Source organism: Micromys minutus, assembly GCF_963924665.1.
Source record: "Micromys minutus genome assembly, chromosome: 2".
NCBI classification, from domain to species: domain Eukaryota; kingdom Metazoa; phylum Chordata; class Mammalia; order Rodentia; family Muridae; genus Micromys; species Micromys minutus.
In genome coordinates, this window is record NC_137971.1 from 55,826,980 (window position 1) to 55,853,599 (window position 26,620).

Here is a 26,620-nt window from a genome sequence, read left to right on the forward strand (position 1 = left end):
GGAGGGGCCTTTAGGAAACTACGCAACGCAGGCGTGGACCGGACAGTCGGGCTAGTAGCCTCCGTGGGGTCTCCGTTCCTACACCATCCCAGCCTAGAACCTGCAACCAGGATGGGCCGGAAAGTGACCGTGGCCACCTGTGCACTCAATCAGTGGGCCCTGGACTTTGAGGGCAATTTCCAGAGGATTTTAAAGAGTGAGTCTTGGGGTGGCGGGAGACAGGAAGAAATCAAAGTCCACAATGAGTAGGATATGGCAGTCAAGGCCGGCTTTGCCCAGGAGAGACTCAGCGCTGGGCATAGGAACAAATAAAAGGATAATGCCTGGTGAGCTTTCAGGGTGACTTCCCAATTTGGGGGACATGTGAGGAAGCTAGGCAAGAGTGGAGATAGACGTGCCCTGCCAGCAGACACTGCCCTCAGCCATCCTCTAGGATCTGGTGGATCTCTAAGGTTCCCTGGGGCAGAGCTGAACATTCTTGGAACTGTTTCCGCGAGATCTGAGTGTTTGCAAAGACTAGAGATCTGTGTTCTAGGGTTCCTGAGGCTATTTCTCATAGATGAGCGTAGGAAGAAGACATACTGAACCCAGAAGGCAGGTAAAGAGCGAGGCCTCAGCTCAAAGAAGGGTGTTGCCGTTGAATATCTGTTTTATTGACATTCAGGTCAGTTCATCATTGACCACAGAAGATAGAGCTGGGGCTACTCTGTGCTGAGCTGCAGACTCCCCACTTTGGGTTGTCCGTGCTGAGCTGCCTCTGCAGGAAGGCTGAATAGAAAAACAAACAAACAAACAAAGAAAAAACAAACAAAAAAAAACAAGCAAGAAAACCCAAATGCAGTATTTGCATGTACATATGCACACCATTGCATGCACGTGGAGGTCAGAGGACAGCTTGCAGACGTCAAGTTGTCTTCTTCCACCATGTGGTTCTAAGTGAGCAGTTCTCAACCTGTGAGTCACAACCCCTTCGAAGGTCAAATGACTTTTTGGTCACAAATCCTGCATCTCAGATATTGACATTATGGTTTGTAACAGCAAAATTAGTTGGGGACGGGAGTGTCACCACAACATGAGGAACTGTACTGAAGGGTCACAGTATTAGAATGGTTGAGAACCACTGGTCTAAGTGAACTCAGACTGTCAGACTTACCAACAAACAAGTGACTTTACCTACTGAGACATCTGGCTAGTCCAGGCATTTTTATTTTTTTAAAGTGTATATTGACCTGCTTTTGTTATCAGAGTATATGTCTTCGGGGTCCAGGTGGGCTGCCTGGCCTGCATGTTGGCAGCAGCTCTCAACCTGGTGTGGCTGCTAGATGCGGACACTATCCCATCCCTTCACATCCTGTCTACAGCTTTTTTTTTTTATAGCCAATTTGGGTGTCTGCTTATTGATTACCCACCAAGGTGTGACTTACCCTCCTCAATGCTAAGGTGGCCCTACCCTCCCTGTTTCTGATTTCCTGCACATGGGTAGAGGTGTCTGCTGTCCTCTGCTGTTAACAGAATGGGCTACAGAGGGTTAGAGCCTGGCTTTGGCTGTATCTACTACAGCAGCCTGCTTTTTCTACCTTAAAATGTATTCTAGCTGCTGAATTCTTTCTCCTTCCCTCTCTCTCCGGATAGGTATTCAGATTGCCAAAGGCAAAGGTGCGAGATACAGGCTTGGACCGGAACTAGAAATATGGTATGACTAAGCACACCAGCATCCTGCCCCTGGGAGAGAAGGTAGTGGAACAACAGATGGGAAGAAATGGGGCAGTACGGAGAGCAAAAGAATGCATTTAGGATGGCAGCAACTTGAGAGTGGGCCTAGTTCAGGGAAGGTGGGGGAGGCTGGATAGCTCTAGGCTTCCAGGTGGCCAAATAGGGGAATAGGGTTGAATTTAAAGCCAGGCTGCTTCACCTTCCCTGATGCTGACGTTTCAGTGTCCCTCCAATATTCCTCTGTCCCAGGGTAATGGTGCTGAGAGGCAGACATGGGGGAGTGTATTAAATCTCCATGAGTGGTATCTTGTATAAAGCCCCAGGAAGCCTGCTTGTCTCCCCAACATTAGTCCACGTGCAAGGTGGCCTCTTTGCAACTGAGCTTAGCCAAAACGCTGAGAAATGATAAAGGTACCTATTTGAAACAGGGAACAGCCTGTAGCAGACATTCATTCTACAGACAGCTTGATTTTGTAGTTCCATCCCCAGAGCTGTGTGCGGTGGGCCCCTGTGGCATTTAACATGGTGGGTCTGTGGACTGACACACCTCCCCAGCTTTTCATTTTCTTTTCTAACTAAAAAAATGTTTAGATTTATGTATTTGATGTGTATGGACGTTTTGCTTACACATCTTTCTTCATCACCGGTGCCCACAAAGGCCCAGAAGAACATGTTGGATGCCCTGAAAACTGGTGTTATGGACAGCTATGAGACAGATAGTTGTGAGCCACCATGTGGGTGCTGCAGTTGGACCCAGGTCCTCTGCAAGAGCAACTGAGCCATCCCTCCAGTTTCTTTAAATGTTTTTATATTGCATTTATCTGTGTACTTGCACATTTTCTCTCTCTCTTCCTTCTCCCCCCCCCCCCCCCCATTGTGGTACAGTCTGGGAGAGCAAATCTGAACCATTAGGCTTGGTGGCAAGTGCCTTGACTCAGTAAACCATCTCGCTAAGTCCATGTTTTGTTTTGGTTTTGGTTTTTTTTTCATTTTCCTCTCTGTCCATGAAGAGGTTTCCTTCTGCAGTCTCAGCATCTTTAATGGTCTCTCCCTGGTGCCCTTTCTGTGAGAATAGAACAATGCCTTGACACCGTCTGCTGTCTTGCTGGGCCACCGTCTCGTGTGTCTCTCACCAGCTGCAGCTCCTCTCTGGTTTGGGGGTACCTACCAGCTGTCCACTAGGCTCTGCTAGTTCCCTGTCTGCCACGGGTTCCAGAATGTTCTCTTTTGTCCTCCTCCCTCCTGTGCTCTCATGCAGTAGTTCACAACATGTGGGTCACGACTGCTCTGGGGCTCTGTTTTAGGTATTTACATTATGGTTCGCAGTAATAGCAAAATTGCAAGTAAGAAGTAGCAACGGAATAATCTTGTAATTGGGGGTCACCACATCATGAGGAACTGTATTAAGGGTCACAGCATTGAGAAGGTTGAGAGCCACTGCTCTGTTGTGTGGACATAAGGGAAGCAGACACACACATACCTCCCACTCTCATGTTAGTCCCAGGGCATCTTCTTTATCCTCCTGGATCCACCTGCTTCACTAGTCTGATGTCTTTCCATAGAATCCCGACTCTAGCAAAGGCTCGGTCTCCCATACCATCCAAGAGCATCTGTGCCCCTCATTGGAATTATTCCTAATTGCTCAACTTGGTATCCCTGGGCCCCTTCGTGCCCCTCACTGGCCTGCTCCCTCTCTCTTCAGTGGCTATGGATGCTGGGATCATTATCACGAATCGGACACTCTCCTGCATTCGCTCCAAGTTCTGGCTGCTCTTCTGGACTCTCCAGTCACTCAGGACATCATCTGTGATGTGGGGATGTAAGTGCCAGCGCGAAGGTGCGGAAGGGGAAGCTCAGAAAAGGCGAGTGCAAGGGTGTCCTGCACCCAACACTCCCTTCATTCCGGGTGTGGAGTCCTAGTGAGACACCAAAACCCTGATGTTGAATGTGGGTTTTGTTTGGCCCTGTGGCCACTTAACCTCCCCAAGGCAGGAGCTCTTGGAAGCCGATTTTGAGTTCTGCCATGAACACACTGTGCACAAACACGAGCTGTATGTGCATCCTGCCACTCGTTTTTCTACATGCTGAGTTTTGGGACAGCTGCATTCATCTGCTGCCACCACACCCAATCAGAGACTTTCCTACCCTAATACATCCTCCCAAAGATCACGCAGGGGCACCCCGCCCTTCATCTGTCAACAACCCCTAGCCCTAGCTGGGGGTTATTGTTTGGTTTGGTTCAGGATTTTGCTTTTGAAATTTTCAAATTTTTGTTGTTAAATTTCTTTATTTTGTGTGTTGCTGTGCATACTTGCATGCCACAGCATGCATGTGGAAATCACAGAATAACCTGTTAGAACCAGTTTTCTCCTTCCCCCATGTGAGTCCTTGGGGATGGAACTCAGGTGGGCTGACTTGGCAGCAAGTTCCTTGCCCCTCTGAGGGGAACAGGCAAGCCATGAAGTGTCAAGTGACATGGGTTCCTCAAGTCTGGGGCCATCTAGCTCACTGGCCTAGAACCTTCTAGTGTGTGTCTGGCCATGCTTTGCATAGTGCCCCCTGTCAGTAGGCCTCGCAAGAACAGCACAGGCTGAACACTATGGTTCCTCTTCTTCAGCCCCTGATTTGTTCTTATCACCCAAGGAGTTCAGCATTTTCCTATCCGGTGGCTGTTGTGTACTGTTATGAAATTAGCTGGATTGGAAGCTCTGTAGACAACTGTCTTATTTGGTTGGTGAGTTCTTTGTTTGTGAAAGGCCGACAGCCTGTCCCCACATGAAGAAAACCTTCCTTCGTGTACTGCCTGCTATTTATTTCCCTTCCTGGTTAAAGTTGAAAATGTGCCCCTCTGTTCGTGATCTGTGGTGTCTGTTTTTGTTTGAAGGGTTTCTGTTAGTTAGAAGACCTTTGTTATTTTTTTTTTTTTTTTTTGGTTGTTTTCGTTGTTGTTTGGTTTGGTTCAGTTCATTATTTTTGTTTTTATGTATTTTCTAGTTTCTTGTGAAATGTCTTTATTTTATATGTTGTTGTGCATGCTTACATACCACAGCATGCATGTGGAAATCAAAGAATAGCCTGTTAAGAGTCAGTTCTCTCCTTCTACCACATGAGTCCTTGGGGATGAAACTCAGGTGGCTGGCTTAACAGAGTCTTATATAACCCAGGTTAGCCTTGGTTCTTATGTAGCTGAGTTTGACATCAAGCATCTGGTCCTCCTGCCTCCACCTCCAGAGTGCGGGGATGAAACCCTTGCTTTTCGTAAATCATCTGTGTGCACTGTGTACTCTGCACACTATTGCCCAGTCCAAAATACACCAGTCCCATTCTGTTGTGCTTCACTTGGCTTGAGAGAGAACTAGAAGCCTCAGTGACATCAGTTGCTCGTGGTGGCCATACAGGAACCATGACTAGGCCTAAGGGCTATTGACAGATGAAGGGCAGGGGAGCCTCTGGCTAGATGAGGAGGTGACAGAGGCCAGCAGTGATTGAAGCAGTCACCCTAAGCTCTGGGACATCCAAGGAGACTTGTTTCAGAACACTTTTAGTTTAATATGAAAGCTAAAAAAGAGTGTTGATTGGTTTTCCAAGGATCTAAGGAAGCATCATACCAATACAAAGCATCCAGGAGCTGTGTGTGTGTGTGTGTGTGTGTGTGTGTGTGTTCTGAGCTTTAATGAAGGGCTGGCCGTGCAAGTCTGAGGATCCCAGTTAGATCTCCAGGACCTATGTAAAAAGCCACGTGCATCAGGATGGTTTGGAAACCATAGTGCTGAGAGGTGGAATAGAGAAATCACTGAGTCAGGGTCTGTGAGCTCCAGGCTCAGTGAGAGAACCTGCCTCAAAAAATAAAGCAGTGCAGCTTGAGAGATGGGTTAGTGGTTAGAGCATATTCTGTAAATTCTAGTTCAGGTCCCAGTACTGTTACATCCACCTGATAACTTCAGCTCCAGGGCATCTGACACCTCTTGCCTCATACATATACACATGCATACAGATGCGGGCACGTAAATGCACTGACAAATATGCATTCATACCCACATATTTGTGCACATACATGCATACACACAAAATTAAAAGTATAGGCTAATCTTGACAAACTTAAGATGGAGCTGAATAGGAAGACCTCTAATGTTGTCCTGTGGGGGACCTCTGATGTTGACCTCTGCTATCCACATGTGTGTGTGGGTGTGCACCTGTGTATACACACTAAAAGAACACATGACCCTGTAGTTAGTGCCATTGCCTCTGCTTGCTGTGCTCATGTGACAAGACAGACAACCATCCTTCCTCCTTTCTATAGGCCTATAATGCACCGGAATGTTCGCTACAACTGCAGAGTCATCTTTCTCAACAGGTAGGTGAGGGTAGTTAGCATGCCTCTGCCTGGCCCTTGTCGGGGAGACCTTGTAGGGTGCCTCTTAGCACAGCATACTGGTCCAGCAATTCCTATGACTCTTCCTCTCTGGGACTCAGCCAGCCTCACTCAGGCTAGACGAGGAGACTCAAGGTTGGGTTTGTTTGGGTTGTTTATCCTTCCCACCAGGATAATAGAAAAGGTGAGGATAGTCTCCTTGCCATGCCCCCCCCCCCCCAAACCACTCTCTACACACCAGCCTACAGCAAAGTTCACATGTTGGGTGGATGGAGCTGTGGAATATTTCTTCCCCCACCCCAAACAGAAAGCTTAAGCCGAGAGAAGGAAGGAAGGAAGGAAAGAAAAAAGAAAGGACAAAAGAAAAGAAAGAGATTTGCTCAGAGCCCTGGTCTTGAACCAGCTCAGTAGTCTTACCTTATCCTATGGACAAACTTTGTGACAGTAGCCTGCTTGTCCCAGGCATTCAGTGTAAACAGTTCTTTTCCACTTGCTATAGGAAGATCCTGCTCATCAGACCCAAGATGGCCTTGGCCAACGAAGGCAACTACCGGGAACTGCGCTGGTTCACCCCCTGGACCAGGAGCCGGTGAGTGGCAGGCTCTTCAGCACACACTAAGTGTTCACTAAATGTCCTCAGCACATGCAGCCTCAGTTGGGAGGTGAGCCACAGAGCACTGGGGACTGGAAAGGTGGGGAGGACTGTTCCTGTCATTCAGACATGGTCAATGGCATGCTGTCAAAACCAGAAGAAACCATAAAACCTCCGTCAGCGGTCAGTGGTCACTGGTCACTCTTAAGTGCATTGACAGTGTGTCTCAAATTGTTCTTTACAGCAAAACTCTCAGCATAGTCCATTTGACCTTTGGGAGCAGGTCATTCTTTATTGGGTTTGGGGGACTGTCCTGTGCAGTAAGTATATGGTGGTAAGAGGTACCTCAACCTCTGAGTAGAGTTTATTAACCAAAATTACCCCTAAAATGGGTAGGCATGGTTGTGCACACCCTTCCTCCTGGTGCTTAGTATTACCCTTGGTTACATGAGACTCCAGACTTTATTAAATGTTTCCTAGGGGCAAGATGCCCCCATTTGGGAAGCCCTGCTCTGTGTTTTAAGTTACTGTCTTAGTCAGTGTTCTATTACTGTGAAGAGACACCATCACTATGGTAATTTGTTAAAATTGGAGCTTGCTTCCAGTTTCAGAAAGTGAGTCCAGTGTCATCGTGGCTGGGAGCACGGCAGCACACAGGTAGACATGATGCTGGAGAACGAGTTGATGGCTCTACATCCAGATCCACAGGCAGCAGGAAGAGAGAGCCCCTTCGGCCTAGCTTGGGCTTTGTAATCTCAAAGCCCATTCTCCACATCCTCCCACACACACCCCCCCCCCCACACACACTTCCTCCAACAATGCCACACCTCCTAATCTTCTCAAATAGTGCCACTCCCTAAGCATTCAAATATATAAACCTACAAGGACCATTCTTATTCAAATCACCACAAGGCCACACTTCCTAATAGTGCCACTTCCTGGGTCAGGCATAAAGAAATCATCATATCCTACTCCCTGACCCCATAAGCTTGTTCAAACACTTGAGTCTGTGGGGACCACATCAAGCCATAGCATATTGCAAAATAGATTTAGGCCAACTTCAAAAGCCCAATAGTCTGTAACAGTCTTAACAATGTTAAAAGTTCAAAGTTTCTCCTGAGATTCATCCAATTGCTTAACTGTAATCCCTTACAAAATAAAAATTAGAAAAGCAGATCACATACCTCCAACATCACAGGATATACATTACTATTCCAAAACTTCATAGTTAGGAAATACTGGACCAAAGCAAGACCAAAATCCAGCTGGGCAAACTCTAGACTCTGCATCTCCGTGTCTGACGTCAAAGAGCTCTTCAGATCTCAAACTCCTTACATCTTTGTTGGCTGCAACAAACTTCTCCTCCTTATTAGCAGCTTTCCTTGGCAGGTATCCCATGGCTCTGGCATCACTAACATCTTGGGACCTCCAAGACAGTTTCCGTTTTACACCTGTTTACAATGTCTGGGGTCTACATATGACCTTCTAAGGTCCTCCAAAGAGCTTAGGTCACTTCTCCAGCTCTTCCTTCTGTAGCACTCCAGGGTCTAGTTGACTCCACTGCAGTGCTGCTGCTGTTCTTACTGTTCTTGATACTGGCATCTCCAAAACGATGACATCTTCTGCTTCAATTAGGCTTCACCGATAGCCTCTTATAGGCTCTCTTCGTGGTGCCAAGCCTCAACTCCTTTGCATGACCCCTTCAATCCTGGGCCATCAACTGCAACTGAGGCTGCATCTTTATCAGTGGTCTGCCCTGCCCTCTAACAGTGTCAAGGTTCTGCTGATCTCCATGCTCCATCCATTCATGCCTTCAAAATCAGTACTACCTGGGTGATTCTTACGTTACCAAGTCCAGCTGTACAACCTTGGCTGTTTCTGAAACACAGATGCTTTTGAGCTCTCAGGAAACACTTCCCGGATTCACCTCAGTGATGCTGGTCTCTTCTTAATCATCACTAATTTTTTAACTCCAGCTAACCAGCATCAGAATCCTTTGAAACCTCTAGCGCCAGTAGGCCTCCACAGTTCAGATCACTCTCAGCAACAGTGTCTTCTGTGTTCCTACTAGGATGGTTCATTAAGCCCCACTTAAAGCATTCAACTGCTTTTCAAAGTCCCAAGATCCACATTCCTCCAAACAAAAGCAAGGTCAGGCCTATCATAGCAATACCCCAGTCCCCGGTACCAACTTCTGTTCCAGGGTTTTCATTGCTGTAAAGAGACACCATGACCAAGGCAAGTCTTATAAAGGACAGCATTCATTTGGGGCTGGCTTATAGGTTCAGAGTTTTTGTCCATTATCATCATGGCAGGAAGTGTAGCAGCATCCAGGCAGACATAATGCTAAAGAAGGAGCTGAGAGTTCTTCATCTTGATCAGAAGGCAACGAGAAGACTGGCTTCTCAGGCAGCTAGGAGGAAGCTTTCTTTGTCCACTCCCACAGTGACACACTTCCTCCAACAGAGCTACATCTCCTAATAGTGCCACTTCCTAGACCAAGCAAAATTCAAACCACCACAGAAAGCAAACAGAAAAGTCTGTGTTCATTGTCTAAGCAGTGTGCTTGGAGTGACCTGTCTGAAGTTAAAAGTGTCAGCTTTTTATTTTATATGTTTTTCTAATTAAGTTCACTGGCATAGATCTTTGAGACTCCCTAGACCAAAGATGTGTGTGGCAAACATACTCTGCCTGTCAAAGGTGGTGAGCTGTGACTCTATTGTATCATTGGTATGGTGGGTGTGGTCATGTCTGTGAGTGAACACAAGACTTTTCCTGGTTGGGAATATCACCTGATTTCTCCCTTGGAATGGTGATCTCAGTTCTGTCCCTCCAACCCCCAGTCTCAGAAAACACTGAGAGGCAGAGATACTTCTGTATGGATGAGGCTGTCATAGGCCTCTGTGTGGGAGGCTGGCTGTGCATCTGAAGGCCTGTGCCTGTGCTGTGGTTCCTGTTTCCCAGGACCCCCTATCTATGGGCCAGTAAACCATGCCAGGAAGCTTGGTAACATAGAGCGGGTCTGAGTTCCCAGGAAACTCAGTACACACTTGAGATGATAGGGGGCTTCCTGCTCCTTGCTAGATTTCTGGCATGGAACATGTGCCATACTTCCCACTTAAGGACACGTGACCTGTGGTCACATAGGTGCAGAGTTCTCTATGCTAATGAGGTACCTAGAGGCCCTGAGGGTTTAGCCAATAAGCGTTCCTTTCTAGACATTACTCCCTGCAAAAGGTATTTAACCTTGGGTCCACCCTGAGAAGTCTGTAGGCATCCATTTTCCATGATAAACAACCAATAAACGGTTTGGAACCAAGGACTGTCTCTCATCTACCACTGCCTTGAGGAGCATGGAGAAGCTCTTTGCCTACAGAACTATAGCTTAGTTCTCTTGTAGAGGGCTCTCTGCATTCCCAGCCAAAACTGCTGCCAAGAGAAGGACATTTACCTCCATCCCCACCCTCAGGGCTAGTCCTCAGCTTGCCAACCTCTTCTGTTCTCTGCTCTTTAGTGACTCTGAGCAGCGCCTGGATGTCCAAGGGTCTGAGGACCACAAAGGTCCCAGCCTTGTTGCAGTTGGGGCTTTCCTGACTGCTCTCCAGCTTGAGCTTTCTCACATCTAAGACTGTGTTTTCCCACCCCCTGAGCATCGGACAGCCACAGTGTGGGAGAAGCACAGTCAAGCGCTTCCTGTGTTTCACCTCCCCAGTGGCTGTACCCAGCGGCAGGGCAGAACTCAGACCCACACATCTCAGCTCTGCCATGCTTTGATTCTTTCCTTTCAGACAAACTGAGGAGTATGTCCTCCCTCGGATGTTACAGGATCTGACAAAGCAGGTGCATCCTCCCCGGGGCTTCCTGAGGGTGGGACAAAGAGGAGCTCTCTGGTAGAGTCAGAGCATAGCTGGGCAGGTGGGAAGCAGAGTGGAACTTCCCTGGTGAGTGTTGGAGGTCTGATTACAAGCCAGGCTGCAGGAGTTGGGCCTGAGAGGGGGTAGACTCTGATTCAGGGACAGTTCTAAGAAACCACAGACAACCAGCTGGTGGTGGGCATAACTCTGAGCTTTGTCCCTCTTCCTGCGCTGTGGGCCTGGGATTGTGGCTCTTCTTGCAGCCTTGGTGAATGGTGACATTGTTGGTGGCAGGGGACGGAGTGGAGGAAAGGGCCTGTTGTAGCCATAGTAAGGCTGTGTGGCCTGTAGTCAAGAGTGGGGAAATGGGAGAGCCTGGGATCAGAAGTAGTGTTATGCTGGGGTGGGGCACACCCTCCATGAGGAAGGAAAGCCTTAGGGAGAGCCTGGAATAGTGTGGCGGCCTTCAGGAAATCAGACCAGTGTGTAGCACAGTAGGTGGTACTGGGATCTAAAGTGGTCTTTTCTTTTTCCACTGCAGAAAACTGTGCCCTTTGGAGATGTGGTACTGGCCACCCAGGACACCTGTGTTGGGAGTGAGATCTGTGAGGAACTCTGGACACCACGAAGGTCAGCCGTCTCTTTGCCATCCATTTCCCACCCTGAGTTAGCCAGTGGGAGGACCCAAGGCTTGCAGCCTCCTGAAGTCATGTCCTTAACCATGGAGGGTCAGGTCCCTCCAGATAGATAGCTAAGGGGCTACAGGAGCCTGTCAGTCACTCCACCTGACTCTCCACAGTCCCCACATTGACATGGGCCTGGATGGTGTGGAGATCATCACTAATGCCTCGGGCAGCCACCATGTGCTACGCAAAGCCCATTCCAGAGTGGATCTGGTAACCATGGCCACCTCCAAGGTAGGCATTGGGCAGGGTGGGTAGAGCATGGTCATAAATTAGAAGTTTATCAGGAAGCCCCCAGGAGTAATGGCACCTGGGGCAGGGCTCAGCCACTTCTGGTACATACTTAAGGCTGTGGTTGCAAGCTGTATTCCATTGCCAGTCCCTCCCAGACTCCTCTTCCTGTTATCACCTGGTCCTAACTGCCATCATTCAAAGCAGATTCTGTTGATACTGCTGCAACAGGGAACCAGGGTGTGCTCATGTCCGTGGTTGTTATGGACACACATACCCACTTGCATGTACCTGCCACTGACCTTGGACAGAGTGGAGCATTACTGTTAATCCTTGGTGCAGATAAACATGTCCCAGGTTGAAGATGGGCATAGGTGGGTGATAACATCCAGCCCTCACAGAGGTCACCCAAGGTCACCAGTCCTTCTGGTGGCCTCAAAGCTCAATGCTGTACCATCATACTTCTCTAGCTGCAGTGGCACTGTCAGATAGGGTCAGCAGCACGGCACTAAGAGCTGAGGGAAAGTGAAAGTGGATATTCTATGGGATGCCTGATACTTGATGTCATGTGACACAATTCTTGAGAAGACCCAACATAGGTCTACTAACCCCAGATAGGGAACCAAGAGACCAAAGTAACAATACTGCCAAAGTTCAGCATGGTAAACCAATGAGTTCATTAGAATTACCCAGCAGTGTAGATGAGGAGTTACAGAAAGGAGCAGGGATGAATCAAAGGCAGCTGCATCACCAAAATTCATCAATAGCTCATTAAAGCTAGAATCCTGGAGTTCTCTTCACAACTTGCAGACAGTTTGACAGGTCAGAAAATTTCTTCCAGGCAGCTTAGCTGGTCTGAGAGCCTCTTAGCAGTCATAACTGTTCATGTTACCATGTAGAAGAAGGGCCTTGTTCATCTGGTGAGTTTTAGGAACTTCCTGAGACTTGTAATTTATTGACTTCCTGATGTTTTAATTCTAAGGAAATTGTAATACATCTGGCAAGACCACATGAATTGGAGCCATGGGACTTTGTGTCCCTTCCTGTATCTACCATCTCTGTCAGAGTCTGGATGCCAATGGCAACTTGGGACCAGGTTTAGAATGGCAGTCTGGTTCATCTAGGTATCCTTTAAAATGCTAGTGGCAGTTTTAGGTTATATCAATCATTGACAACTGTACTGTCACCTGTATTTCTTCTAGAATGGTGGCATCTACCTGCTAGCCAACCAGAAGGGCTGTGATGGTGACCGGCTCTACTATGATGGCTGTGCCATGATTGCTATGAACGGGAGCATCTTTGCCCAGGGCACCCAGTTCTCATTGGATGACGTGGTAAGGAGCCAAGCATGGGATTGGGGAGCCCATGTGTATAGCTCCCTCTCCCCTAAATGTGAGGAGAGATTCCCCTTAGGACATGTTTTGGCTGAACATAGAACAGCAGAAAATATTCATGCTAAATATGGCTGTAAAAGTTGCTTTTATTCTCCTGATAGAATTGTCATCTTAGTACCTCCATCTGCCAACCTAGGCCTAGTCCTGAAAGCATCTAGCCTCTGGAGAACCAAACTGAATAAAAAGAAGAAAGGAAGCTGAGCACCAGCGTTTATCTCTGTGCTTCCTGGCTATGGATACATTATGACCAGCTGCCTCACTCTCCTGCTTCCAGGCCTTGTCACCATGATAGACTGCACATTCAAACCATGGGCCAAAGTAAACCCTTCCAGTCTAAGCCCTATCCTCCCTGCATCAGTAACTTTCCTAATTAGTGTGACAAAACACACGGCAGATATTCTTTGGGGGTGGGGAAGGGAGAGAGAGAGAAAGAGAGAGAGAGACATGGTGAAGACAGAATGAGCCAGAGAATGAGGAGCCAGAAGATCAGAAGACATGGACAGAGTTAGTTTGAGGTCAAGTAGAGTAATTCAGGAGAAGCCCAGAGAAACCAAATGGAATCACCTTGGAGAGGAGTTTGAGCCAGAATGACTGAATTGAATCAGCCAGCCAGAGTTCAGAAAGAACTAGAAAGGGTGAGCTTACTCAGCAGTAAGTCTCAGAGGCTGAAAACATTCTAGGCTGGTGCCAACCACACTCAGAGCACATCTTTCTACCTCAGTAAACCCAATCTAGAGACTCCCTCTGAGACACGACTAGAGATTTGGTTCCGTGGTGATTGTAAATAGTATTGAGTTGACAAGCAGTATTAACCATCACACTCCACTTGGACCTTGAGTGTTGGGAAGCACAGAGACCTCTTACCTGCCATGGGATGGGGTTTTCTAAGCCTATGAGGCCGGCCAGGCAAGGGACAGAGTGGAAGTATTACCACAGTTCTTGAGCAGATGGGCCGGAAGGCAGAGGACAGCCATGCACAAACCTTACTAATCCACTTCAGGGGACACGCAATCTTTAGGGGCTGGTGATCTGTATATTCAATGCCTGGAAGATGCAGGTATTGGCTTCCATGTTGCTCTCCATGTTGTCCCCTCCCCCATCTTCCTCTGCTCATAGGATGGCTGCAGTGGCTCCAGCCATCCCATCTATAAATGACTATGTTCAGAGTTGGAAAAGGAGCCATTGCTTTCTGTGTGTCTGTCGAGTAAAAAAGAAACACCTCTACCCTAAGTTACTGACAGATTTGTGTCTCCTGCTATAACTGATAAGGTGTTGGGAAATATATAAATGTAGTCCAGGTGCTGGTGACAGCCGACCGATGCAGCTGAAGAAAGTTCTGGTCACAGCAGTATCCATGTCAAGCAGCTCCCACAATCACTGTAACTCTAGTACTAGGAGGATGCCCTCTTCTGGGCTCTACAGGAACTGCATTCACATGCACATACACACAAGTACACACATATTTGTCAATAAAAATTAAATACTTGCTGGAGAGATGGCTGAGTGGTTAAGAGCATTGACTGCTCTTCCAGAGGTCTGAGTTCAATTCCCAGCAACCACATGATGGCTTACAACCATCTGTAATGGAATCCAATGTCTTCTTCTGGTGTGTCTGAAGACAGCTACAGTGCCCTCAAATACATAAAATGAATAAATAAATCTTCACAAAAAATAAAATACTTTTCCTTTTAAAGAGGAAAAGGTTCAGGAGGGCAGTAGTGCCATTCACCCTGCTGGGAGCTTAGCCTCCGTCATAAAAAGCTTGACCCATGCACATGAGACAGCAATCCTTTGCTTTCTCTCTGTTTTCCCACCCAGGAGGTTCTCACTGCCACGCTGGACCTGGAAGATGTCAGGAGCTACAGGGCAGAAATCTCATCTCGGAACCTAGAGGTAAGCACCCTGGGAGACACCAGCTCAGACAAGCCTTGCAGTTGGCCTGGTATGCTGTGGGCTTGGCCAAGCCCATGGGGCAAGCATGTGGAACCATGCAGAGGCATGTCAGTTTGTTCCCTTCCCCTGATCCCTAGCCACCACTGGTCTGCTTTCTGCCTGTAACACTGGGAACATCTTCAGAGATAGTGCTACACCACATCTGCTGTTGTATGCCTGGCTCCTCTCACTAAGTAGAGCATCCTTGGAGTCCACCATGTGGAAGCATAATGGGGCTCAGCTCTTTTTCAGGCAGGGTACAGTGGGATTCTACTTAGTGGCTATACTACTGGGTGCCTACCCACTCCTCCAGGGTTTTAAGTGAGCATAAGTTTCTTTTTCCTGGGTGTGTCCTGGGAGTAAATCCTCTGCTTCACACTCAGCCCTCACATTCAGGCTATTGAGGAGGACTGCTCTCCAGAGTGGCTGCTCCCCGCCCCCCATTCCCACTGTTCAGGAAAAGCTCAGTAACTTCTCCGCCTTTGCAAGCACTTGTCAGCGCCTGTCAACTTTGCTCAGTCCTTCCCACTTCCCCATGGGCTTGTCTGTTTCTCCGATGGCTGCTGGAGTCCTTTGTCTCACCTGTGAAGGCTCCAAACTGCAGCTGTCGCTGTGTCCCAATGTCTCCCCTAACAGGCAACCAGGGTGAGCCCATACCCTCAGGTGACTGTGGACTTTGCCCTTTCGGTCAGTGAAGACTTGCTGGAACCGGTGTCAGAGCCTGTGGAGTGGACATACCACAGGCCTGAGGAGGAGATAAGGTGGGTGCCCACCCTCAGGGCCTAGATCCTGTTACTGTGTGGACACCAAGGTTTGTCAGGTTTGGGGGACTGCAAGAATTCCGAAAGTCTGACTAGGGTGGGTGTTATGCTTCATTGGCGTTAGAGTTTCAGTGGCTTCTACATAGTGAATTCAAGGACAGCCAGAAGTACATAGTGAGACTTGTCTGAAAAAAAAATGCTATGGCTGATGAGACCAGGTTCTTCTCAGGGTAAACTCCCTGTACTATGATCTTAACCTCTGAGGCACTATCCCAAACCTCAGTGTCCCAATTCTACATGAGGTATCCCTGGGGAGTTTCGCCAGACTTGTTTCAGAGCTAAAATACCAAAGTTGACATGAAGTGCTTATAGCAGGTAACCTGACAAGAGCCCAAGCCCAGGGTTGTATCTCTGCACTGCCTTCTGGGGGCTCCATGCAGTGCACCAGGCTCAGTGCTCCAGACTCAATGCTGTCATTTCCTGCAGCCTCGGACCTGCCTGCTGGCTCTGGGACTTCCTTCGACGGAGCAAACAGGTAGGTTGTTTTTTTTCTCCATGTGTTCTGCTAGTTATTGTGTGAGTCCAGGGTGGGTTAATGATGTTTTTCTTTGGGGGAAACGTATGTGAACTGGTCAGAGACCAGATGAATGAAGGTTGCTTTGAAACTGGTGGTGTGGGAGCCATCAAGAGATGGAGGAACTGCCACGTCTCCTGATGTGTGCTCATCTTAGGATCAGAAAGATAGCCTGGGACCCAGAACAGTGTATCCTGTCCTTTAGGAAACTTCTGTCAGTCACATGCCATTTGTCCACCCCTGGAATGGCACTGAATCCTGTGCTCCCGTAGGGCTCTAGGACTCACAGGGTTGTGCTTGGGTGAGGACTAAGTGGAGCACCGCCTACCTGCAGCTCAGCTCACACAGTACTTGGTTGGCCCCTTCCAGGCGGGGTTTTTCCTGCCTCTGAGTGGCGGCGTGGACAGTGCAGCCAGTGCCTGCATCATCTACTCCATGTGCTGCCTGGTCTGTGAGGCCGTGAAGAGCGGAAGTAGGTGACCTGACGTCCATTGATCTGAGGAAGGTGTCAGGTTCAGAACCAGGGACAACAGGATAAACCCAGGTCGTGGGCACCGTGGGTGAGGGAGGTTTTGTTGCTGAGAATAGATATCATCTGCCCCACTTAAGTCCCAACCCAGGCCAGCAATAGCAGTTAGATGATGTGGCCTTGTCTGCCTGCCACTGTCTGTCAACAGTGCAGCCCTAAGGGTGGACACAGGTTTTGGGGTCTGGAAACAGCAACCTTACTCCTCCATGGGGGCAGTGGTACTGAGAATAATCTGAGCAGCACAGAAGCAGGTTAGCCCGGCACAAAACACAGTTAGCCCTGTGCAGAGCACTGAGTTAACACAGATAGCTCTGTGGGAACAGGGGCCAGTGTGCAGGTTCCTGGGAGAGGGACTTGCTCTTTTTTTAGGACTATGTACAAGGGACCTTGGGAGATGGACTGTGGGAGGTGGATTGTGACCTTAACATCAGACCAGGGGTAGCTGGGTGGGATCTAGAGATGGACTAAAGTTAACATGGGGGAGCCTAGGATCAGACCAGGGTACCTAGAACCTGTAGAAGCCCCATGGAGATAGAGGCTAGCCCTTGGAAGATGTTGCCTAGCTGCATGGGCACTTGGGAGGGAGGCTAAGACTCTGTGCAGATAGTGGTTCTCATCCCACCTCCGTGGCTCCAGATCAGCAAGTGCTGACAGACGTCCAAAACCTGGTGGACGAGAGCAGCTACACCCCCCGGGATCCCCGGGAGCTCTGCGGACGGCTGCTCACCACTTGTTACATGGCCAGCGAGAACTCCTCCCAGGAGACCCACAGCAGGGCCACGAAACTGGCTCAGCTGATTGGAAGGTAGGACTCCATTGCCATGGCAAAGGTCAGAGCTGTGTCTGCAGTGTCTTCATGTGCATCTGGTAGCTGAATGAAATGTTGCTGTGGGTTGGGTCAGAATTGAAGTAAACAGTACAGCTGAGCCCCAGACTATACAGTTCACAGGTATACGCCACACATACATGTGCATGTTATGCATAAACATGCATCACCTAGCCTTGCCCCTAGGTGCAGATGCAGGTCATAGATTCCTAACAGAAAAACCATAGAGCTGGGACATATAGCCTGTGTGGGGAAGATGAAGGAGACTTTTCCAAGAAGTGTGATTGCCTCATCCAGAATGTTCTGTTCTACCTCCTGTCACACGGCCAAAAGCCTCCCACCAGCATTTCTGTTCTTGGGCTTATGCCCAAAGGAGTTACAAGTCCAAACAGTTCCCTCTATGGGATGCACCCGGTTGTCAGCCCGCCATAGTAACGAAAGGAGGGAATGATCCAGGCGCCCATTGACGGATAAATGGCTAAACAAAATGCCATCAATGCACACTGTGGAGTATTGCTCTGAGGTAAAAAGGCTTGGAGTGCCTTTGCAGCATAAGTGACCCTTGGAACTATGCTGGGGAAACCACAGCAGGTGTCAAAAGGCCATGGCACAACTCCACTTCCGTGAGTTACCCAGCTGGGCATGTCCCTAGCAGATCTGTTAGTCCCGACAGTGGACTGCCGATTGTCAAGGTGGGGCAGGTAGGAATAGAGAGTGGCAGATACTCAGCAGGATTTCTTTCTGGGGTGGAATGTTCTAGAAGTAGAAGGCAAGAAGTAATGGTTTTACAGTGTTGTGACTGTGCTGACCAATGGTTGAGTCTCATGCTGTTGGATGGTATTAGAGGACCAAAGAGAGGGCTAGTAGGTAAAGGCGCTTGCCACCAAGCCTGATGACTGAATTCAATCCCTAGGACCCACATGCTGTAAGGAGAGAACCCACTGAATTCAATCCCTAGGGTCCTAACACATGCTGTAAGGAAAGAACCCACTCCCAAAAGTTCTCTGACATGCCACATGACCTGACATGACACATGCCATGGAATGTGTGTCCCCTGCAATACATGTGATAAGAAAATGTTTTTACTTTATTTTTTAATTATATATGTAGTATAGGTATGTACATGTGAGAGAGAGTATATTGAATTCCTAAGACTGGAGTTACAGGTGATTATGAGCCCCCATGTAGGTGCTGGGAATCAAATCCAGGTCCTTTGGAAAAGTAGTCAGCAGTCTTGATTAATGAGCCATCTCTCCAGCCCCAAGGGAATTTGTTTGTTTGTTTGTTTGAGACAGGTCTTACTGTGGAGCTCCTGCTGACCTGGAGCTAGCTCTCAGTAATCCACCTGCCTCTTTCTCCCCAAGTGATGAGATTAAAGGCATGCACCACTACACCCAGGCCCAAGAAATGTTTTTGAAAGGTAGTTAAGAGCATGTGTTAGCACACCTGCTGACCCCGCTCCTCCTTGTTCTTCCAGCTACCACATCAGTCTGAGCATCGACACTGCTGTGAAGGCTGTCTTGGGTATCTTCAGCCTGGTGACTGGGAAGTTCCCTCGGTTCTCAGTACACGGAGGGAGCAGCAGGGAGAACCTGGCCTTGCAGAATGTTCAGGTAGGCATTTGAGCTTGACTCTGGTCCTCACAAAGATGTGAAGGGCAAGGTCATGGAAGACAGGAGCCTGGAGATGAGATGGGCAGTGCAGGACGAACCTTCTGCAAGTCTACTAGAGACACAGCCGTGCTTTGGGTTACAGGTCTGTGAATGCTCATGCACGGCAAAGTGTGTGTGGGAGTATGTGCCCATCTGAGCCTTGCAGAGGCTGTGTGCCAGAGCATGACCACACACGGTGTATGTGGGGACCTGTGCATTTCATTGAAGCGTAGCATGGCTGGCCTGCCCCACCTCTGGGCTGCCTTGGTTAGCCTACATGCCATGTGTCAACAAGAAGAGAAAAGGTTTCCAGGACTTGTCTTTTGGGGTGTCGGCATGGCATCTCTGTTTGCCCCGTGTGCATGGCCACCTCTCCAGTGGTAAATGGTGTGGAGGGTACTCCTGAATATCTTCCTGGCCACCATTACTCAGTGCTGGCCTCCCATCACTCTTGGTGCTACCCTACTGTGGATGGGTGTGGGGGAGCCTGGGGGCATCTCTCCACACAGCTCAGCCAGCCGCAGCCGCAGCCGCAGCGCAGCTTGATTCAACCTGTTTGTGTTCTAGCTTGGTTGCTGCTGTGCCGGGACTACATTGTAGTGTAGCTGCTTCCTGGGTCTTAGCACAGGATAACTTCCTTTTGCCCTCACCCAGGCTCGGATTAGGATGGTCCTTGCCTACCTGTTTGCTCAGCTGAGCCTGTGGTCTCGGGGTGCTCGAGGAAGTCTTCTTGTGCTTGGATCTGCCAATGTGGATGAGAGGTGCGTGTGGCTGGGATGGACTTGGGCACCCTAAGTCTCTAGATGGAAGTTTGGTCCTTTCAAGACAGTCTCCCAGTAATATCAGGATATCCAGAATGCACAGCAAGATACTTCAATCTTTTCCCAGCCCAGCTCACGAACTCCTCCAGCTCAGGTTGCTTCTGTCTCTGGTCTACCTCCAGCTCCTGTCAGCCATGCTAGGACCCTCCTCTTCCTTTCCTGTTCCATTCATCAAAGGTCCTATCATTGCAAACAGTTTTCCAAACAAGATGGCTGTTTTTCTATGTGAACGGAAGACAGAGCCCCTTGTTCTTTGCTTAAAACATATCCGGTGGTTCTCTTGTTTCCAGGTACAATCCATCCAGCCTCTGACCCAGCAGTGGACACTGGTAGATCCCCTTTTCAGGCTCGGTTTCCCCACTTCCCTTGGGTGAACCACCACACCTCCTAACTGTACCCACATTGGGAATTTTAAAACTTCATGTATTCGTCTTTTTGCCTGTCTAGTCATGAGCTGAGTCACCTGTCTGTCCGTGCATTACTCTGACCACCCATCCATCTGCCTACCCATACATATACCTCCATCCACCCATCTATCCATACACACACACACACACACACACACACACACACACACACATATCTTCCTGCCTCTGAGAACTGGGATTATAGGATTGTGTCACCACACCTAACAGGTTGTGTGTGTGTGTGTGTGTGTGTGTGTGTGTGTGTGTGTGTGTGTGTCCAGCATGTGCCATGGCATGCTTGTAGAGGTCAGAGGACAACTTCCTGTGTCAGTCCTCATCTTCTACCTTGTGTGAGGTGGGCTGTCATTGTTCACTGATGTGTACTCCAGGCTAGCTGCCGTCCAAGGTTCTGGGAATTCTGTTTCCATAGGAGTGCTGGGATCACAGATGGGTACCGTTGTGCCCAGCTTTATGTGGGTGCTGGGTATCTGAACTCAGGTCCTTGTGCTTCCTTAGGTAATGCTTTACCTACAGGGCCATTCCCCAGAGCCCAAGACTGTTCTTTTCTTCTCAGGGAAGGCTGGGAAAGAGCCACCAGTCAGGGTGGGGTTTAGAGGAGGAGGCCGTAGCATGATGGGGTTGCCATCCCTCTGCCGTGGCACCCAGCTTTGGTTTTGTTTTTTGGCCAAAGATGATTTTTTTCCCCCAAGAGATGGTGCCAAGAGGAGCAAGTGACTCAGGAGCTTGGAGAGAATGATGAGCCACACAGAGGATGATGGGTACTACCTGTGGCATCTTGGGCCCAATAAGTTCCATGAGTGTTTTTGATGACTTGGGACTTGGTATAGAGTTGTTCTGGGGCTGTGGCCTCTACTGCAAACAGACTGGAAGCAGCGTCAGGTAGGACAGAGCAGCCTGGCACTGTTTGCCACGCCTACTCCCAGTGATGTTCTGAGAAACATCCAGTTCTACATGCTGCTGGCAGGTGGTGTAAAGGGTCACCTCCTGCTCACTCAGTATTTGGGGTACAGGTAAACCCAGGCTGTCAGGTATCTTATGATGATACCTGCCAGAAATCTCAACTCCCAGAAGAAATGCAGGGCTTCAGCACAACCCATGTAATTTGTAGACATGACTTGGGCCCAGGAACCTCCATCAGGGAGGGACCGGGGAGCCCATGATCCTGCGTTTCCAACATTAGCCAAGCTGCCTTCTGAACGAGGGCTGTTGTCCCAAGCCTGTGGGTGACTCATAGGTGAGTGAGGGTGAGGTGGGTGTGTTCTTGCTAACTGAAGGCCAGGGCGAGTCCAGAACAATGGCCCTGAGCACTATAGGCTGCCATGGCTGTTGGTTGGTGTCACCTGAATGGGAGGTAAAGGAACAAAGCCAGAGTCCCACCAGGGTCCATGAGGCATGACAAGGAGATCAGCATGTGTTATGGGCCCTGATGAGGGCCTTGATGTGTCTCTGCTGGTGGCAGTCTGAGTCTCACCACAGTTATGCTATCCCTCTGTCCTACCTGAAGACCTGAAGACACTGACCTGAGGCTAGTAGATTCATCTCTATTTGCCAGTTTATCTTGGAGTCACTAGGTCCGCAAAAACTCCTATGTGGCTGGGAGATGGGGTGGTCTCACCAGGTAACAGTGGCCTAGGACAGAGCTGTGGCAGTGGGTGAGTTGGGAGGTATGTAAGCTCTGAGTTGTTTGTTCTCAAGGTCACAGCAGGGTAGCTGCTCCAAGCCCTCAAAGTGCTGAGGCTGCTGCTGGTCCTCCCCCAAGCCTCTGAAGGATCTCTCCTTACCACCAACCTCATCCTCCCTGAATTCCTTCAACCATCAGCATCTCAATGGCACCCTGTGGCCTTGGCTCTCTAATTCTTACTCTCTTTGAGGAGGCCTGTGGTTGCTTCTGAAGCTCACCCTGTAATCCATCTCTGTCTGGAGTTATTTTAGCTTTTGGGACCTTTATTGGCATGTGAGGTCTCAGATCTAACGTAGTAGATCAGAGCTTTATACCAGGCTGAGTGTACACTTGTGTGAGGTCCTGTCTTCCCTTCTGAGGCCTCTGTCCATTGGCTGCACCTAGTTCACCCTGGCCTTCTAGATAAGCTGTTTCAAGTGGACTGATTATGGTACCCAAGTTTTCTGAGCCAAAACAGGTGCACACCCAGTGTGTGCAATATAACTGTAATGGCTTCCTCTAGGATCTGGGCTGTGCTGGGCTCCAGACTTTAAGGGAAGAAGGGAACCCTTGGCTAGCACTGGTATGCCCTATAGCCCTCAATACCCCAGGAACCATGAGGACACTGTCCTTTCTCCTTGACAGTCTCCTCGGCTACCTGACCAAGTATGACTGCTCCAGTGCAGACATCAACCCCATAGGTGGCATCAGCAAGACGGACCTGAGAGCCTTTGTCCAGTTCTGCGCAGAGCGCTTCCAGCTTCCTGTTCTGCAGACGTGAGTGCTCCTGCCAGTGTCCCTGTGACTCCTGAGCCACCAGGGCCATGCTTGCCCTACTTAGCCACCCTTCTTAGCTCCCTGTGCCCTGTCCTTCCACTTCTGTTCCTGCACCCACAGTTCTAAGTGTCTTAGCTGACACTTCTTCCAAGACTGGCTCTTCTGCTGTCCCAAGGCAGGGAGACTGTGCTGGTACCTGACAGGCCTGATCTTCTGGGTTCCTGGTGAGGACATCACAGCCTATCAGCCTGTAGGGCCACTGCAGCATTGCTCCTGGTACCAGGAAAAGTCTGTGTCCTTGCTCCACTCACAGACTGGCTTGGCCACAGAAGACCTCCAGTATTATGTGGAGATCTCTCTGCTTGTCAAAGAGAGTTTGTTCCTGGAATCTCATAGGCACTGACGAGGGATCCTCCCAAGTGTCCTGCAGTGTATCAGACTACCCCATCATACTTGCCCTGCTACATCTTCTGACCCCAACATCCCTGCAGTGGAGGGTCCCTGCCCTGTACTCATCAGCTCTTACTGCCCTTGGTTCATTGTCCTCTGGGTCATAAAGACCCAGGACCATGAGTGAGCCTTGCTAGTCATGGCCATCCCAACTGCAGTTTGGGTGAGATGTCCTGCCAGAGCTCATGAGCACATTAGCAGCCCTGGTGACCGACTCGGCATGTCTCCCTGCAGCATCCTGTCAGCACCGGCCACTGCAGAGCTGGAGCCCTTAGCCGATGGGCAGGTGTCTCAGGTGGATGAGGTAATAATGGTAGATATGTCTCCCCTTCTCACTGGGTCCTTCTGCCAAAAGGAGACCTTCCTGCCCCAGGCCCCTGGCTCAGTCGGGCTGACAGAATCACTGACCTCAGACACTCTGACTTAGCTTTCTCACTGTGGTTAGGGCTGAGGAAAGGGGAGAGAAGATGAGGACAGCAAGCTAGCACTCCAGGTTCCTCACAGCAGGGTCTCTACCTCCAGTAACCTTGGAGTAGAGTCAGCCACCTCCCATGCCTTGCAGGGTTTTTAGTCATCCTCCAAACCTGTGTTTCCTGTCACCCGGTAAGTTCTGAGATCCCTGATTGGGCACTGATTTCTGGCCCAGTGGAGCCTCACCTCCCTGGATCTTTGGTTCCCAGCTGCAGAGGCTGTGAGCACCCTCCTGGCATCACCCCACTGCATTTTGAACATACTTCTGTCCTCACAGGAAGACATGGGGATGACGTACACAGAACTCTCCGTCTTCGGCAGGCTCCGGAAGGTCGCCAAGGCAGGGCCCTACAGCATGTTCTGCAAACTGCTCAACATGTGGAAAGACTGCTGTACACCAAGACAGGTGAAGCCACATGTGACATCAGGCTGAGCCAACAGGGCGTGACTCCAAAATGATAAGCTCATTTCACACCCAATAACAGTTTTTACCTTTCATCTTTATTAGCTTAGGGATTCTTGGCTGCTAAGTTAACCAAGTATGGGCCAGCCATGCAGGTATGCTGGTGCATTACAGAGGCTTCAGAATACAGTAGGTCTCTTTCGGACAGAAGACTTCCTGGGCACATAAACCCACCTGGAGGCCTCCTGGAGCACAGCTCTGGGCTGGCCTGCCTCCACGGTCCTGTAGCTCAGCCAGTGCCAGCCGAGCTGATGCATCTCCATGCTGCTGTCAGGAAAAGCCAGGGGCAGGGCTGGCACCTGCTGGCCACTTATTTTCCCCATAAGCAGGGCTGTCAGCCTTGAGGCTTTCCTGCCTTTCTAACCAGAAACCCGTGTTTGCCCACCAGGTGGCTGAGAAGGTGAAGCGATTTTTCTCAAAGTACTCCATAAACAGACACAAGATGACAACCCTCACGCCAGCTTACCATGCTGAAAACTACAGTCCTGACGACAACAGGTTTGACCTGAGACCCTTTCTATACAACACGAGGTGGCCCTGGCAGTTCCACTGCATTGACAACCAGGTAGGCACAGCCAGAGAGCTTTGTGTGTGGTGCCTGGGAGAACATACAGGGGCTTCCTTTGAGGAGAAAAACTTTTTAAAATACAAAATGGCATGGCATGGATTGTTTTATTTTATATGCATGTATGTATACACACACAGATATACATATATAGTTTTGGTTTGCTTTGGTCTGGTGTTTGAGACGGGGTTTCTCTGTGTGACAATCCATGCTGTCCTGGAACTTGTTTTGTAGACTAGAAGGGTCTTGAACTCACAGAGATCTGCCTATGTTTGCTTCCTGAGTGCTGGGATTAAAGGAATGCACAACCACAGACGTACATATTTTTGAGACAGGTTCTTTCTATGTAGCCCTATAGAACTTGCTGTGTAAACCGTGCAGGGCTCAAACTTACAGAGACCCCCCCCCCCCCACACACACACCTCTGCCTCCAGAGTACTAGGGTTAAAAGTGCCACGACATTAATTAAAGCAGACTTAGTTCCTTCCCTCCCTCCCTTTCTTAAGACCACAGTAAAAACACCCAACGGTGGCAACTTAAACACAGCTCCTTCCCAGCCAGGCTCTGCTCTGCTGAAGAGAGACAGCTGCTCAGCACAGCTGCACCCAAGGGACCAGAAGAAACTGGCAGGAACTTTGGCTGTAGCAAGGATCCCTGAGTAGCTGGCATGCACTTCAAGGGTGCAAGGTGTACTTCCCACCTCCTTGCTGTTAGGTGGAAGTCATTGTGGTCTGGTCTTCATGACTGAGCTGGGGTCAGCACTTCTGACATTCAGGGGAAAAGGCAGGGTTACTGACAGATGGTTCCCCACCCCTGAGAGACTCATCGTGTCCCTTTGGTCAGTAATGCCCTAGCCAAAGAAGGCTGGCATGGTGCTAGTAAACCCTCCAGGCTTCTCCTTGTAAAGGAATGTCTCTGTATCCAGCTGACTTTGGTAACAACCCCTGAAGCCACCCCCAGGAACCCAGAAGACTCAGTGGAAGTCAGTAGGAGGAAGAATGGCCACTGGGAAGCAGGTGGAGGCCACTGGGAAACTGAGAGACATAGGTCAGGATGTTATGTCTTGTGTCCCACTGGCTGGGCAAGACTGCACCCTGTGTAGCTGATGTAGCATGCTTTGTCTTTGCATCCTGCTGTCACTGAGTCATAAGAATGGAACACGTTAGCCACCCAGGGCAGGGTGGGAGCTGCATCGGCTCTGTTTAATTTGCTGTTGCTCTTGGTAACTGTTGTGTGCACCTATGTATATAGATATGCACCTGTGAGGAAAATGACCATGGAGGCTGGAGACACTGGATCTCCTGGAGCTGGGGTTACAAAAGCTTGGCATCAGTACTGGGAACTGAACTCAGGTCCCCCGGAAGAGCAGCAAGTGCTCTCATCTACTAAGTTATCTCTCTAACACTAAGCTCTGGCTTCTTCAGTAGCAATAAGGACTTGGCCACTCTACCTACCATGACGACCCAATTGGCAGCAGTTTCCATAGATCAGCAAGGGGTTTTGATGCTGTGTGACTTCACAGTGGGCAGAAATAGAAGCACCTGGAATCCCACCATCCACAGTGGTCACCAGGCACTCTCCCGTGCCACGCCTTCCCCCTGTGCCGTCTATATATTATCCCTGGGTGGTTCGTAGCCTTCATGGGCTCGGTGGGTAGTTTCAGCAGCTGGCTCTTTGGAGGGTGATGCAGACAATACTGAAGGGCTTCTCTCTCCAGGTTCTACAGCTCGAGAGGAGAGCATCGCAGACCCTGGAAGAGCAGAACCTGGAGCACATTGAAGATCCATCACCTATATGGAAACAGCTCCTCCCCAGGGACACCTAATATGAAATCATCAGTGGCCCCTGACACAGCCCACCTGAAGCCAGGTT

The 26,620-nt window shown here is 49.4% G+C and overlaps 1 protein-coding gene across 2 annotated transcripts; it reads left to right on the forward strand.

Moving 5' to 3' along the window:
- The first annotated feature begins 55 nt into the window (after window positions 1-55).
- NADSYN1 (NAD synthetase 1) lies at window positions 56-26,620 on the forward strand. Of its 2 annotated transcripts, XM_080911484.1 has the most exons (21): window positions 56-196; window positions 1,633-1,693; window positions 3,416-3,532; window positions 6,014-6,067; window positions 6,585-6,674; window positions 10,466-10,517; window positions 11,073-11,161; window positions 11,331-11,448; window positions 12,648-12,779; window positions 14,658-14,732; window positions 15,408-15,532; window positions 16,019-16,067; window positions 16,476-16,578; window positions 17,272-17,440; window positions 18,939-19,074; window positions 19,768-19,874; window positions 22,668-22,799; window positions 23,484-23,553; window positions 23,998-24,126; window positions 24,572-24,748; window positions 26,466-26,620. In XM_080911484.1, exons 1-21 carry the CDS (start codon window positions 112-114, stop codon window positions 26,571-26,573), a joined length of 2,178 nt encoding a protein of 725 aa, XP_080767610.1. In that variant the 5' UTR covers window positions 56-111; the 3' UTR covers window positions 26,574-26,620. The 2 variants fall into 2 exon arrangements, with proteins under 2 accessions (XP_080767610.1, XP_080767611.1); XM_080911485.1 differs by lacking the exons at window positions 56-196; window positions 1,633-1,693 and adding an exon at window positions 4,357-4,447 and having other exon boundaries at window positions 3,415-3,532.

Coding starts and splice junctions, on each gene's coding strand:
- NADSYN1 (XM_080911484.1), top strand. CDS start 112: ATGGGCCGGAAAGTGACCGTGGCCACCTGTGCACTCAATCAGTGGGCC. Junction 14,733..15,407: donor TCTCATCTCGGAACCTAGAG/GTAAGCACCCTG, acceptor CTCCCCTAACAG/GCAACCAGGGTGAGCCCATA. Junction 15,533..16,018: donor AGGCCTGAGGAGGAGATAAG/GTGGGTGCCCAC, acceptor CATTTCCTGCAG/CCTCGGACCTGCCTGCTGGC.